Source organism: Alnus glutinosa, chromosome 3 (assembly GCF_958979055.1).
Source record: "Alnus glutinosa chromosome 3, dhAlnGlut1.1, whole genome shotgun sequence".
In the NCBI taxonomy this organism is placed as follows: domain Eukaryota; kingdom Viridiplantae; phylum Streptophyta; class Magnoliopsida; order Fagales; family Betulaceae; genus Alnus; species Alnus glutinosa.
The window spans coordinates 32,206,459-32,221,984 of record NC_084888.1 but is presented as its reverse complement, the minus strand read 5'-3'; the positions used below and the strand labels follow the sequence as shown (position 1 = coordinate 32,221,984).

Sequence of the window (15,526 nt, the reverse complement as noted above, 5' to 3'; positions counted from 1 at the left end):
TTTTTTCTTATTTCCTTCTCACCGTAGTGAAGACAAAAGAACATGCAAACCACCCCACCTCTCCCATCCTAGCGCCGCCGTTGGGAACCACGGAGTCACCGCTGGAAAATGCTGAAGTCAACAGCCGTCCTCCCACTACCACAGTCCGGTCGCCCGTCAAATCTCGTTGACCGTGACAGGTGCTGTTTTGTGCTGCTCGTTGATTTGGCCGTGTGGTGTGCGATTGGTGGTTTTCGGTATTTTTCCGGTGGTTTGCTATGAACGGGTATTTTGGTGAGTTCGGCAGTGATCAGATCTGGTCTGGGGCCTTGAAAATATTCTGGGATTTTTTTCTTGTGCAGGTTTGGAGATTTTGGTGATTGTCGGCAATTTTCGAGTTGTGATTTTTCCGGTGGTCTGGTATGATTGGGTGATTTTGGTGAGTCCTCAGTGATCAGATCTGGTCTAATGCCTTGAAAAGATTCTGGGATTTTTTTTTTTGTGCAGGTCTGGAGATTTTGGTGATTGTCGGCAATTTTCGGGTGGTGATTTTTCCGGTGGTTTGGTATGATTGGGTAATTTTTTCGGTGGTATTTTTTGTTTTCGGTGCTTTGGTGTTGGTTGTGTTATTCTTTCCGATGATTTGGTATTGTCGGCATTCTGGTTCAACCGGAGATGGTTAAGGGCGAGGTGGTTGGGGTTGGGGTCAGGTCTGCTTCGTGGTGGCGCGGCTTCCACCGGCGCAGATCTGGCAGCTCCAGGTTCCGGCGCAGATTTGTTGGTGGTTGTTGGCAGAATCCGGCGGCAGCGTGAGGCTAAGGAGGTGGTGGACCTGGTGGTTTTTTTAAGACCAGTTGAGCTCTTGAAAGGATAAACATTCCGTGTTTTCATGCTTAACGTATTTTACTCTTTTAGATGATATGTCATCTTTTTGTTGGAAGTTGTAAAACATTACTTTTACAGCCTATCCTTATAGAAGGGGTTTTCTTAAATTAAACTATATGATGGGGGTTGGGGTTGGTGGTAAATTTGTATCATTTAAATAGACCATCTATGCGCTTTTAGTATAGATTATTTATTGCTTAAATAACCTCAAATGATATCTGATTAAGTATGGATTATCCTTTCCTCCCCACAAAATATTTTAGTAAGGTCTTATCAACATAAGTCAAAAGTGCACCAATTCAATTATAATTCTAAATCTCTAGATGCCTTTACTAAATGTCAACGACATCATCCTTTTAATTAATCCTATAAAAAATGGTGTAAGAAAATAATCATCTTCTACAGTCTCTTTTAATGGATTGTTCCTTTAATCCATTCACATCTCTTTTATGACGCGGTGTTGTGTGTGTATATATATATTGGCATTTTCAGCATTTTATAGGATATAGGATGCATTTTTCTAAATCAATATATTTTGACATGACGGAACGAAAAAACTAAGGGACAAATTGGAGTAACTCAAAATTTGTGAATATGTTGACTATAAATTGTTCTTCTAGGGTGTAAAATTTGATTCTTATGCTCCGTTTGTTTCGACGTAAAATGATTTTAGGGAAGTTATTTTTTTGAAAAATATTTTGATGTTGTCGCCAGATTCCGGCGACATTAACTGATGTTGTCGGATTCTGATACCGGCAATATTTTGATAGTGGTTGGCTGCTTGAACGTGAAGATCGACTGTGTCGTTTAAAATAGATCGACCGCGTCTGGTGTTTTCGGAAAACGATTTACGCTTTTAAAAAGCGTAAATCATTTTCTAAAATTTACTAAGCATTTTTAGTCAAACATAAATCATTTTCCGGTTTGACTATTATTTTCGCCCCTACCAAACACCGAAAAATGCCGAAATCATTTTCTAAAAATCATTTTACGCCAAAACAAATAAAGCATTAATTTTCATAACTAGTAAGGGTTTAGAAAGACGATTGCATAGCAATAACTTCATAGCATGAAGAACTTTGTTCTCTATTGAATATAAACAGCTAACATTTATTGTTTATTTTTAGCACTAAACACTTGCAATATAGTGTACGGAATTTAATATTCTAATGTAAACAAATGAAACAAAGAAAAAGAAAGAACATTTGTACGAAGGAGTAGACACGGTACCGAATGAGAAAACTAAGGGGATATATGATATATATCAAGTCTGCTTTGCAGTTGGGGGATATATGTCATTCTGTCCATATTGCCAAAACATTTAGCTGAGAAGAGATTAAGGGTCCATTGAAGTTTACGATTTCAAAACGTACAATTTTAAAAGTACTGATTTCAAAACGTGCGATTTTTTAAAACACGGTTAAGTGTTTTGCACATCTTTGCTTGCAATTTGAAAGCGTAAATTTTTCCGCCGTTGTTTTTTCTAAACACATTACCAAACAAGACACTTTTCATGATTTTGCTTTTTGGCGTACGAAATCACATGGCCAAATGGCCTCTAACATAGAAATGAAAACCTGAAAAGCAACTGTACTATAACACACTTGCAACCACATTATATGGTTCAATTTTGTAATTCTTTCATTGTTATAAGCCTACCACAACCCAAATATAATGTGATCTACTGCATTGCCTTGTTTGATAATTGAATATTCAAATTACAACTTGCAGACAGCAGCACATTGCAAGAATGAGCAATGAAAAACAATGGCAAGTTTTAAAATGGGTGACAACTTATGTACGAGATGAACTTCATAAAACCATAATAAAGTTACATTTTAGGATCTTACATATGAGGTTACAAAAGAGTGACATGAATCAAAACCTTCCATCAAGACATAAACTCGCATTGATCCTGGCCTTACACCCCCCCCCATTTTCTCCATTGGTTTTTGGACCAAGAACACAAGAACATTTTAGATGATTTGCTTGTTGATAGTACAACAAGGTTATGCTAATTCCTATTGAAACCAATTAACATATCCCACAATTTTCTCATAATTAAATAAGGCCCCCGGAACTAAAACAAACAACCTTTATAACCATGGGATGACAGTAATTTCTCTCAAATAAAACCCTCAGTTAAAGTTGGCTTCTTTTTTTTACCTTCTTTCTCATCATCCTCGCCGCCATCATTCTGCGCCTCCTCTCCAATCTCCAAACCCTGCAATCCTTGCACACAAGCTCTCCCACCGTCTCTCACATCCGTTCCCACCACCACATCATCCCCTCTGTCCTTCGCGTCAGCCTCGCCACCGACGACGACGTCATCGATACCAACCCCGGGCACTCCGCTTCCCTTCTCGGCGGCACAGGGTCCCGGATCGTCGTGCTCCGGATACGATCCGGCCACCGCGTCCGAGGCCCCCTTGGCGGTGGGCCACGGGTCCTGGACGCACTCGCCTTCGGTTTCTTCGTCATCGGAGGCGGTGAATATGGAGGCGGCGCGTGACTTCACGGCCGTGGCGGCCTTGAGGAATGCCTCCTTGATGGAGTCCGGCGGGAGGGCACAGTCCTCGAGGCCGGCGTCTTCGAGGCGCGGAGGGAGGATCTGGTGAAGCAGTCCGGCTTCTCCTTCCTTGAAGGTTTCCATGAGTGAGGCTTCAGATTGAAAACCCTAACCCTCGTCCCAATTCTAGAAGAAGAAGAATAGCGATTAGCGAGAGGCGGTTAAACGATACCGTCGTATTTTCCAGTCAAGGATCCAGAAAGTTGGAGCGCTATGGGACCATAAGCAGGCATTTTAGTTAGTCTTGTTTCCCACTTTAGCCCTGTTAATAATGATGTTGTTTAAAGAAAGTTGGGCTGGTTTCTGAGGGACAGGACTGTCCAAAGCGTTGAGGAGAAAGAGGGAAATACAAGTACCTAAATAGTAAATACCATTGTCCATTACATTACAAGTACCTAAATTCTAATTTTATACTTTGTTAATGGAAATTGAATTTAAGAACTTTTTTTTTTTTTTATTCAAAGATCCCTTACAATATATATAAAAAGAGACCAAAGCGGTCTAATGTTCAAGGGTATAAAAATTTCCTAATAAACTAAGTTAGAGGAACATGAGATAGAGTTTCCTCCACTAAGGTAAAGTCAGACTCAGACCATAACAGGCTACAGCTGCTACAAAATAATCTAGACAACAGAAGATGTCTTTACGTTACATGAACCTCTACGTTACATGAATCTCTACTAGATCTAGGAAAGGGCACACATTCTGCTCTATACAATAGCTTTTACAAACCAAATTTGATTTAAAAAACAGAGCTGACTGAATTAGAAAGACTACTAAAATACAAAGAAACAGGAAAAAAGTTCAACTTCTCCGGCCTATCCATACAAACTCGGATGTAATTGGTATTCATCCAGCCTTTTGATAGCAAGCCAACAAAGTGGTGGCACATTTTACAGACGTAACTGATCCTGCTTGAGCACATCTCCTTTTTCCAAGCTGGATATTCTGCCCGTAGTTTGAAACGGCTTCTATCCTTGGCCACGTTTCCTGCAGTTACCGTGATGTGCCGGATTCGCCTACCGCCTTCACTGCATACCGAGAAAGCCCATCTGGATTTGCAAAACGTCCATGATCCCTGCATATACGCCTTGGATTTTTTGCTGCAGATCGATGCTAAGGACGGTACAAAAACCTGGTGAACCACCTAGAAATCGAGCAAGCCCAAATGGATTTGCAAACTGTCCACTAGCGCCAACGCCTTGGACACCAGATCGACTATCCTTCCCGGCTTGGCTACCAGCAAACTACTCCACTACCTTAATGGTACGCTCGAGTCTAGACGACTCCGTACGTGGATTTTAAATTTATAAATTTTACCACTTCGCAATAATACGAATCAATTGTACTATAGTAAGGGTTATCGAACCACAGAGATTTGAAGTTGTTTTGCGTAACGGAATATTTAAAAAGCGTATTTAACTTAACTTAACAATAAAAACAAACTAAATGTTGTATAATTGAAGCTACAACGAGGAAGTAGGAAAAACGGAAAATGAAACAAACTTAAAGAAACTTAGGGAATTGATCTTATCAAATTCTCAACCAATAAAATGCTTAAAGTCTATATGGATTTTCCTAACATGCATGATATGATCGCGTAATGAGCGTCAACCATTACGGCGACCTTGACATGAAAACACTTTCGTTAAGACGTAATCATGGAACACCTACTTTCACACTTAAACAACTCCACGTAAAGATTAATCTATAATTGAAAACGTTTACACTACAAAAGATATGAGTTGATTAATGCTCCCTAGCTTATTGCCCTATAAAACATCATAATAAGCATACACAATACATGAAAACCCTAATTAAATCACAATGATAAGGTATCTAGTTTCACACCAATCACTTCACGTAAATGTGTGAAATGACCAGTGTTCCCTAACATACCTTATAAGGTGACTCTAATAGGTAAACATACATCATGTTAAATAAAACCATTGCACAAGACATCATTCTCTTTCAAAAATGTTGGTTTTATTCATGAATCTAAGAAAACTCATAAACAAGCATAACTTTTTTTCATGAATAATTATATTGGAATCTTAAAGACAAAACCTGTTAACATGGGTTTTGCAATCCTCTAGCCTTCACAATCATCAAACACATCTAGAAAACCATAAGAACATTAAGAACACTTCATGGTTTTGGAAAATATTTTGATCAAAACCCTAAGGAAGAGTTTAGCTAGACATAATCAAACTAATCTAAGCATGAAATTTAAGGAAAACAGTAAAGAAACAAAAAGAAAATGAATAAAAAACAACTATATTAAACTAAGGAAATTCGAACTACAAAGAAAATAAAAACCAAGAACAAACCTAAGCTACACTAGAAATTTAAAGAAGAAATGCAAATGAAACAAGCTCTTTGGAATTAAACCTAGGAAATGTGCATCAAAGTAAACTAAAACACAATAAATTAAAGTGATATGCCTGAGAAAATTCGAAACCCCCAAAAGGTGCATAATCTAACCCTAAACCCTCATCTCATATATATAGAGATTTAGATTTACAAAAGACTCATCAAGGATAAATTCTAGCTGCACAAACAGAGCTGGTCGCCGTCCATATATGTCTATAGAACTCAACTTTTGATTTGGATCACACAAAGATTTGGAAATATCTGGACCTTCTGGAAGATACGAAGTCGATTGATCGAATATATGTCGATCAATCGAATTATTGGTTGTACAAATAATCGATCGATCGAAATGCTTTGGACGATTTCTCATCTTTTCAGGATCGACCTGGAACTCTAAAAATGACCAAATTGTCCTTGATGTATTTTCAGGTCTAATTAAAGTGTTTTGAATTAAATTTCAACTAAAACCTGAAAAAAGAAAAAAAAAGAAAAAAAAAAAAGACATAACACAAAACTACAACAAAATGTTATCTATACAACACAAACTAGGTCTAACAAATACAAATTAAGGGGTCTTGAATCGAATAATTCAAGACTTATCACTTAACCACAAGCGATCTAACGAGAAAAAACTCCAAAAGAGAAAAAACCACAACAAAACATAAAACTATTTCTCAATCCCAAAAAAGGACAAGACAAAACAACAACCCTCTCCACTAAAGGAAACATGTCCTACAACACTACCCTGGAACATAAACAAATTTCACACAGGATCACGATGAATACATTAGTCCCAGATATGGTGACAACCCCCGGAGAAGAGCCACAAAAGAAACAGAAAAAACTACAACTCCATCCCCAAAAAAGGAAGAGATAAAACTACCAAAAACTAAAAATAAAAACACAAATCACCATGGGAGAAGGAAAGCATAAAGCTTCCCTCCTCCTCAAACAAAGCTAATTTCGTTGCTCTCTCTCCTAGAAATAACTGCTGCAGAGCTTTTTAGAAGGAAGCATAACTAGGGATAATTTTTTTTTTTTTTTACAAGTGAATGTAAGAACTATTGAATTGAATGGAATTAATAATATGAATATCCAAAACAGTAAAGATGATAAAGAAACTACAAACAATAATATAAGAGAAAATTACAATTTACCCTCCCAAAATACTGCTAATGCTTGGACTTTGGCCTACCAAATTATCAAAAAGTTTTTAAAATGCATATTTTGTCAAAATATACCTATAATACCCCTGCCATGTGTCATTTTTCAATTAAAAATAATAAAAATAAAAATATTTATTATTTAATTTTTTTTTTAAAAAAATTTAATTAAAAAATGACACATGACAAGATATTATAGGCATTTTCGATAAAATTGACATTTTAAAAACTTTTTGATAATTTCGGAGGCCAGAATCCAAGTGTTGACAGTTTGTGAGACTACTTGCAAAATGACTAACAGTTTAGGGAGCTAAATTGTAATTTTTTCATAATATAAAGTTTGTCAAAATAAATTCCTCTAACCTAGTCTATTAAACTGACATATCCATGTAATTCTAACATGCATTTTGACCACATGTCAATTTAATAATCTGGGTTAAATTTTTTTTTTTTTTTTGACTTGGTTTAGAGAGAAACTTTGTCCATAGAGCTTTATAATAAAATATCAACTAGGAACTAGAAGTTAAAATGATCTTATCAATTATGAATTATGATAACAAGAAACAACATCACAGCCAAAAGAGAGCAAAAATATTTATCTCAAGAAAATTGCAATTTATTGACATGTATGTATATCAAAGACTCAAACCTAATATTGGAACAAGTATCCTTTCTCTTTTAACATTGCGATTTACCATTTACAGCTAATTTTGCTTTACAAACTATGAACCTTATACAAGTAATCTCGAAAAGGCTAGGCAACTTATATTGTGCCGTCTCTTTGATCTCGGCTTCCTAAGATGGCCTCTCATCGGAGTTTGGAGTCTTTGCAGTCAATACTGTCGGAAAATTTTCTTATTCCAGCTGGCCGGCTATTTTTAGTGTTTACTTACAACTACTACTACTACTACTACTACTACTATAGTCTCCTAGAATATAACGACTCCAGATAATAGCTTGATCAAATCCATCCATGTTAGCTGTACAAATTGTGTCTTTGGTGGTGGCGGAGGAAAAACACGGCTTGTTCTAAATTGTTATACCTCAAGAAGAGAACGAGACCGAGAACCCTATGCGCCTTTCTGCGAACGAAAAGGTTAAAACTTTATTAAGAGTCTTGATATTTACTAAACTGGCTGACAGAAGAAATCTGAGATTTCACGAAGGAAAAGGTTAAGGTTCCTCACCTCCAGCTGTGATGAGCTTCTCAACTCGAGAAACTATATGTTTACCGTATGTATACTTCTTCAAGGCATTCAAATGAACCTTGATGCGAGAAAGAATCAACTCGAGGCTCTGGTCATCGCAGGTCTCAAGAACCTTTTGTACAACATAGTTTCCAAATGGATCCTTCATCATTGCCTGCAGTTTTGCATTTGATCACTCAATCAGTAGGGTGTATAAAAGCAATACAGAAACGGAAACTTTGTATTAGACCCTTTATTCACCCTGAAAGAAGCAGGAGCCAATTCCAATTTACTCGCTTTTGCTTTATACAAGAAAGTATAGAGATCACAAACAAAGGAATTTATGCAGTAAGTTTGTTATTTTTATGATTCTCCAAAATAAGGACATCTTGAGCTTCAATGTCATCATATATATACCTGAAGAGCAGAAAATTCCAAGTTTTGTACAACTACAGAAATAGTATAAACAATGCAAGTATTCATGCTTAAAAACATGGCTTGGGGCTGTTTCAGAGCTATAAATACAGTGCAAACAGGCTGTTGTTCAACTTAATTGTTTATCCTGTTCCTAACATCCTTGATTCTTTATTATCCAAGCATATATATGTATGTTGAACCATATTGGCTTGCATGTATTTGACCACTTTAGAAATGGAAGGGGCACAAAGACCTGTAAGGGTTCATTTTCATCAGTGGAACCAAGCATCTCATTCACCAAAAGTTGACGCTCCTCAGGACCACCAAAAGTTAAGCACTTCTCCACCACATTAGAAGCAAACTTCTGCTGACTCATCTTTACAATCTGTCCTGCAAGCTTGCTAATAATAGCAGCCCGTTCATGTGGTTTACCATGTTCAAGGACGTGCTATCAAAACAAAATTATCAATATCAGGGGCACATGACTAATGGATAATGGTGTACTATTGTAGCAAAGAATCTAATGATAAAACAAGTCACAGCACTCAAATGAGCAAAAGCCAGATAAGAAACCAAATATCCAAAAAAAAAAAAAGTTAAAAATTAAGCATGATTTCTTCCATAAAGATGAATTAAAAATATACATTCATGCACTCTAGAAGCCAATGTCTTACAAATATGCCAGAATAATCCAAAACAAAAGGCAACCCCAAACAATTATCAGCACATAAAAATATCCATGGTAGCAATTCAAAAGATTAAATTATTCATGTTTAATAAAAGCTTAGAATTTCTTGGGAAACAAAATACTCCTTGAAGATAATGTTTTAAAAAGTCACGAATCATCAAGATAATGATTGCATTCCTTGAAGAGAAAAGTGATAGAGCATGAAATAAGCTTACTCAAACCTAGATGCTCCTTGAGTATATTAAATTCCAAAATTGTGGTTGAAAAAAGCGAAACTATATACCCTATGTCAACTTAAGCTAGATAAAATTTGTGGCAGTGGGAACAAAATCGCTTTTTCTTACACATTTTCCATTTCGAAAGATAAAATTCGAGAACATTACCAATTATATTACAACATAATGGTTGAAAACCACAAACAATAAACCTTTGGTTCAAGAAAAAGAACGAATTTGACAAAGTACTAGCAAGGAATAGCCAAACCACATAAAGTTTTTTTCTTGATAGAGAACAGGGACCTCACTCTAATAAAAAAAAAAAATGATGGAACCAGATCTAAAATGAAAACTGAATACCTGAATAACATAATTCCCATATTGATCTTGTGCCAGAATACAAACAGACTGCATGATTTCATCCATAATAATTTGTTGAGTATTGGCATCATCACAATGTTCCAGGACCCTCTGTCAGCATCAAAAGAAATAAATCAACAAGTGTCACATATCAACGTCGCAGAAATTAAACATAAATTTCTATAAAATTTTCTAACCTGAATAACACGGCAGCCATAAGGGTGGGTGGAAAGTGCCACAACTTGCCCATAGAAGGCTGAGATAATAAACTGAATTCGATCTTGAGGGACACACTCTATGCATTTCTGAATAACATGATTACCATTTTGATCACGAACACATTTCATGACTGAACAATCAAGCTCTGCCACCATTTGAGTTTGCTGATCCACCTCAACCACCTCCAAGGCCTGCCATAAAGGCATATAGAGTGTTAAGGAATTTTCATAATAATTGATACATCAGGATTCATTTTGGACCATGCCAAACAATTCTTAAAGCCATGATGATTGATACTTTTTATTTTTTGATCTCATAAATTGAAGAACTGCATGCATAAGCACAGGGTTTAAATACACTTGTGATATTCATTTATGTCCTTATGTCATAAGAATGTAAATGGAAGCAAAACATGCATCAAAAAGAGCAAAAGCACTAGGCACAAACAGTTGATCAATTGCGTCAAATAGGTAACTTGCACATTGCAATAGAGCATTTAAGGTGGCAAGAATCATAAGAGAAAACATGTCATTATTAAAAATGGATAAATAAAATAAGGCAGAAACAGATAAGTTCATATCAAAATTGTGAAAACTTCAAGCAGATAAAGAAATGAAGCAAGAAACCCTGAAAGGATGTGCTGTACATGTATAAATATGGAAGAAAATCAAGATGTAAGGTACACAAAAGTACCTTCTGAATCACTCTACAACCATACATTTGGAGACTTAGGGGCAAAACATGGCCAGTCAGTTGACTGGCTAGCTCCTTTCTTTGGCTTTCTGTACCATGCTCAAAAAACTGAAAATTCAAGAACCACTATTTGATTAAGAACTTTGAAGAGTAGAATAAGTCATTATTGAGTATTATGGATAGACAAAGCATATACTTTCTGTATGACATAATTCCCAAAGACATCAGTCATCAAGATACGAGCATGAGGCATGATCTCAGGAAAAATTTTGTTCTTTTCTTCCACTGTGGCAGTTTCTAATTTCTGCTGAATAAAGCGACTTCCATACTGATCCGTACTGTATTGTGGACAGGAGACAATCAACTCAGTGATTCAGATGAGGCTATATGAGTAAAATAAACACCCAAAAAAACATATTACATGCCTACCTGAATTCAACCACATTACCAACAATGTCTGAAAGTTCAAAAGACCTGGTCCTGTTGTTCTTGAACTCATCTAATAATGTTGATGCAAATCCTCCTTCCATATTACTGCTAATATCTGAGTGCCATGACCCAATGGATCCTCCCATTGAGCTTCTCATCATAGAAGTAAGGTGCGAGATTCGCTCATTATGAAACACTGGAGTTCCAGATCCAATAGAAGGAAGCACAGAATCTGCCATTGGGTTTCCTGGATATGGCATGCCAAAACCATACGATGGATTCCCATAGTACCCATGATTAAAACCACCAGATTTACCTAGATGGGGCAGCTCATATTGTTGCTTCTTTTGAGCAAGCAATGCCTCAAGGTATGCTTTGTGAACTCCCTCCAAGTCTCCATGTGAAGTGCCAAAATAATCCCTACCCTGAGAAGGACTTGGCCTAGCCCCAGCATGGGTTGCATAATCAGAACTTCTACGGAAGTACTGAATAACACGGGGGTCCATAGATAGAGAATGAAGGTCAGGCCCTGCTTGATTTCCCACTCTGTTCAGAACTTGTCCGCCACCAGGAGCTGTCAAAGCTGAAATATAAGAAAATTAAACTGTCAATGCTAACTAAGGTAATGAAAGTTTGGGTGCTAGAAAATGTTGCATGAAAAACTTCAAGAAGAAACAAGAGAAATGGACCTGCATCAAGATGGTTAGTCATCGCTGGATTGAACTTTTCATTTCCAGGATAAGCACCAGTGACGTGGCTAGAAAAGTCCATACTTGGAATATTTGTACTTTGATGAAAATTTGATCCTTCCGAACTTCCAAATCCTGAAGAATTAACTTCTGAGTAAAGACTGGCAGAAGAAGAAGTTCTTTTGGGAAAGTTAACTTGCCCATTGGAACTTATCTTGGAAGCATTAAGGTTTGTTACAATCCCATTTTTCCTTGCCAAATCAATGTAGTTGGTAGTCATAGAAAGATTTCCAGCATTGGACTTGTCAGTGAGTTTCTGCTGCAGACTCTGCTTATGACCATTTGGCATGTTGAACACAAAATCAGGTTGATTATCAATATCAAGCTGAAGCAGAGACTGCAAATGACTATCTCCATCTGCATGTTTAGCTGTTGACAGGTTTAAGCCAGATAAATTAGCTGTAATATCAGCAAGTTCAGTCACACCAAAAGAGTGACCATTTTGAACAGCCGAGCCAACAACATTCTTCTTCTCAATAGATGAAACTCTGCTGCTCCCTACTGGGGGAAGACCAGAACCAGCTGCCCTACCAACTAGCTGTGGTTCAGGGGTTGTGCTCCTTGACAGAGATGAACCCACAGCAGATGCAAAAGTATGAGAAACTGAGGTACTATTCTGAACTCCAAACAGGCTCAGGGGAGCAGCTCCAGAATGCAAGCCCTCTATGGACTCCACTCCATTCCATAACCCTGATGCATGGAGATCAGGCACGGATTTAGCATCCACGGTATCACCAAAAGTATTATGACTTCCTGGATGTGACAGGTTGCTAGATAAGGAATTAGGTTGATCCATTCCTTCCTGCAGACATACTAATTTCAGTTACCATCAAAACAAAACGTTGGCATAGAAGAACAAGAAACATGACAGCCAGCGTTTCACCATACTAACACATGCTCTATTCGACCAAATTGCTTTGATCAGGAAAAGCCAGAGTGTTTCGAAGATATATCAAACAGTGTGCATAATTAAAGCCACAGGATCGAAAACCTAAAGAAACAAAATACTGTTAGGATAATTGTCAATTACCTGAACAATGTCAGCAAAACTCTTCCTCCTTGCACCAAGCCCAGTGCTCGACAATCCAATCAAACCATCCGAGCCTCTATCAAGCCACTGAGATGAAGTCTGTCGAGAGAGATTCCTTCCACTGGCATTCCTCAATTCCATCAAATCATTCTCAGCCTGTTGCACAGAAAGCCCCGGCTGCATTGAAAACAATGATGAACTATCACCATCATTGACCAACTTCTTCCTCCAGTCCCCGATTCCCCCCAACGAAGATCCACCAATCTGAAACCTTTGAGCAACCCGCCAATCCTCTTTTGACATCAACGGTGGGGGTAGTCTTGGATTAACATTCTCATGAGAATAATAATACGAAAGATAAGCAGGATGCAAGCGAATCTCATCCTCTGACAAACCCCCATTGATATTACTAATACCATCAATCTCTATAAAATCAGGGTTCCTAAAAAGACTACCAACAGCACTCACCGATCCCTCAACTGTTGGCGGAGCACTGCCACTCCTATATATATTCAGATCTCTTTCTCGCTTGATAAAGTGCTGATTGCGCTGTTCATGCAGAATCAATTCAAGCTCACTCTGGAAACTATCTTCTAAATTCCCGTCAGTTCCTTGCAGCCCATCATCTAGGCTTGATAGCATATCTATGTTACTCCGAGTTGCCATCCCTAAAACTCTAATTTACCTATATAAAAAAAAATTAAAACTAATTAAAACTAACAAAATTCAGCAAAGTGCAAAATTATGGAATAGTAAGCTTTCAAAATCTAATTCTTACCCTAACCCTAACCCTATTTAATTTCTGAAAAAAATTTGGGTTGCTATCTATAGTCTCCAAAAATTGAAATTCCACCAATCAGCCAAATTCTTATTTACGCAAAATTTGAGTGTTTACTTTTGTGGGTTTGCTTGTTCCAAAGTGAAACAACATATGAAATTAAGAGCAAAATATTTATATAAAAAAAAAAAAAAAAATTAACAGCAAAATTACATTCTTTTCCTGTCCTTTCTCAGCAACCAAACAGAGCATAGTTAATCATCAAAATTCAATTACCCAAAAAACAGGGAAAAATAAATAAATAAACAAAATAATTCCACACCTTAACCCGAACCTTCGCATCAATACGAAGAAGCCCAGAATCGATCCTACTGAAAGTAAATCCCCAAACCCCCCCCCCCCCCCCCCCAAAAAAAAAAAAAAAAAAAAAAACCCCACACAATTCATAGCAAATATAGGCATGGGAGTCCAAACAATTTAGATTATCTAGGTATACAACTTTTACAAATAGAATTCTAATCATGCGAAAAACCCACAAAGAATCAAACGGTGACCCACTCCTGCACTTAGGAGTGGGAATTGAAAATCATTAACGCGTGGCTCTTTTTTTTGTTATTTGTTTTATAAAGGAAAGGAATTGTTAAAGGCCAATGGAGAGGCTGAGCTTACAATCGAAAATCTGCGGAGAACTTACAACAATTGCACGGAGATACAACATTCGAGATATCAATGTGGTCGCGTGGGCCTGAGATTCTCCAAAGAGGTCGGTCTTTTCAGAGAGAGAAAAGTTAGAGCGAGAGATGATTGTGGGGCGTCTGATTGGGAATCGACGGTGATGTACGTGCATGGGCGGCACAGCAAATTTTGTTAAGACTCTTTCAGTTTGGGATTGTGTTTTTGGGAGGTTTGGTGTTGGGGAAAACTGATTTTTTTTTTTTTTTTTTTTTAAATTATTTTTCTATTTTTGTATCTTTACTTTATCAATTTTTAAAAAATAAAATGTAAAAAAAAAAAAAGAAAAAAGTTTGCTAAATATTGGAAATTATATCTTATAATTATATAAATTATCCCTGAATTAATCTACTAAATACTATTACTTTTAAGGGAAATTGAATTTTAAAAAACTTAAAATGCGAGAAAATTAGTGGATATCCCAATTTTTTAATGCTATCATTAGCAATAAAGAAAATATAGATAAAATGTTGTTGTGATTAACACCAACTTGCCCAGCATAAATGAAAGGGCACATCAACAGCAATAACAGTTTGCTAAGAACAATTCTCCTTGGTAGTTTCTTTTAAGAGAAAGGTTAGCAACCTCGTTTTTATCTAATTTTTATCCTATTTTGTTGACGTGCAATTTTTAACGAGCATTTTTAAAAATAAAAATAAAAATTAAGGGCTAATTGGTAGTGACACACCGTTAAAATAAGATAAAAATGTGGTGTATAATATTACTCTTATTTTTAAGAATAATATTACTCTTATTTTTAAGAATAATATTATACACAACACTTTTATCTGACTTTTCTGATGTGGCATTTCCAAACAACCCTTATATATATATAAACAAAGACTGATTTAAAGGCTTATTGAAAAAGTGTTACATTAGCAAGGTGGGATAAAAGTTGAATAAAAATGTGACAGATAGCATTTATCTTATTACCCGAACAAAAGAAGTTAACCCCGTAGACAAAATATGATTGAAGAAGCAAGGGTTTGTAGGAGTGTTGCTTTTTTGTTTTTTTTTTTCATTTTATAAAAGATCTTACTCCATAAAATTTTTGTTTCAG

General features: G+C 36.6%; 2 protein-coding genes across 3 annotated transcripts; both read right to left on the bottom strand.

Annotated features, from left to right (window-relative positions):
* Positions 1–2,536: 2,536 nt before the first annotated feature.
* On the bottom strand, positions 2,537–3,740 carry LOC133863925 (uncharacterized). The gene has a single exon (XM_062300075.1). The coding sequence runs from the start codon at positions 3,515–3,517 to the stop codon at positions 2,990–2,992; it is 528 nt and encodes a 175-aa protein (XP_062156059.1). The 5' UTR covers positions 3,518–3,740; the 3' UTR covers positions 2,537–2,989.
* A 3,823-nt stretch (positions 3,741–7,563) lies between these two features.
* Positions 7,564–14,618, bottom strand: LOC133863466 (pumilio homolog 4). 2 transcript variants are annotated; one of them, XM_062299401.1, is made up of 11 exons: positions 14,404–14,618; positions 12,957–13,641; positions 11,867–12,728; positions 11,178–11,760; positions 10,945–11,086; positions 10,749–10,856; positions 10,034–10,246; positions 9,837–9,947; positions 8,827–9,021; positions 8,157–8,331; positions 7,564–8,051 (listed from the first exon to the last, which is right to left on the bottom strand). In XM_062299401.1, the coding sequence occupies exons 2-11, from the start codon at positions 13,620–13,622 to the stop codon at positions 8,014–8,016; spliced, it is 3,093 nt and encodes a 1,030-aa protein (XP_062155385.1). In that variant the 5' UTR covers positions 13,623–13,641; positions 14,404–14,618; the 3' UTR covers positions 7,564–8,013. The 2 variants fall into 2 exon arrangements, with proteins under 2 accessions (XP_062155385.1, XP_062155384.1); XM_062299400.1 differs by having other exon boundaries at positions 14,429–14,618.
* Positions 14,619–15,526: the final 908 nt, after the last annotated feature.

What these genes read in the sequence shown, in the direction of transcription:
- LOC133863925 (XM_062300075.1), bottom strand. Translation starts at nt 3,517, where the DNA reads ATGGAAACCTTCAAGGAAGGAGAAGCCGGACTGCTTCACCAGATCCTC.
- LOC133863466 (XM_062299401.1), bottom strand. Translation starts at nt 13,622, where the DNA reads ATGGCAACTCGGAGTAACATAGATATGCTATCAAGCCTAGATGATGGG. An exon ending in GACTAACCATCTTGATGCAG is followed by an intron (nt 11,761 to 11,866) that starts GTCCATTTCTCT and finishes CTTATATTTCAG; the next exon opens with CTTTGACAGCTCCTGGTGGC. An exon ending in ATGGGAATTATGTTATTCAG is followed by an intron (nt 9,022 to 9,836) that starts GTATTCAGTTTT and finishes TTGTTTTGATAG; the next exon opens with CACGTCCTTGAACATGGTAA.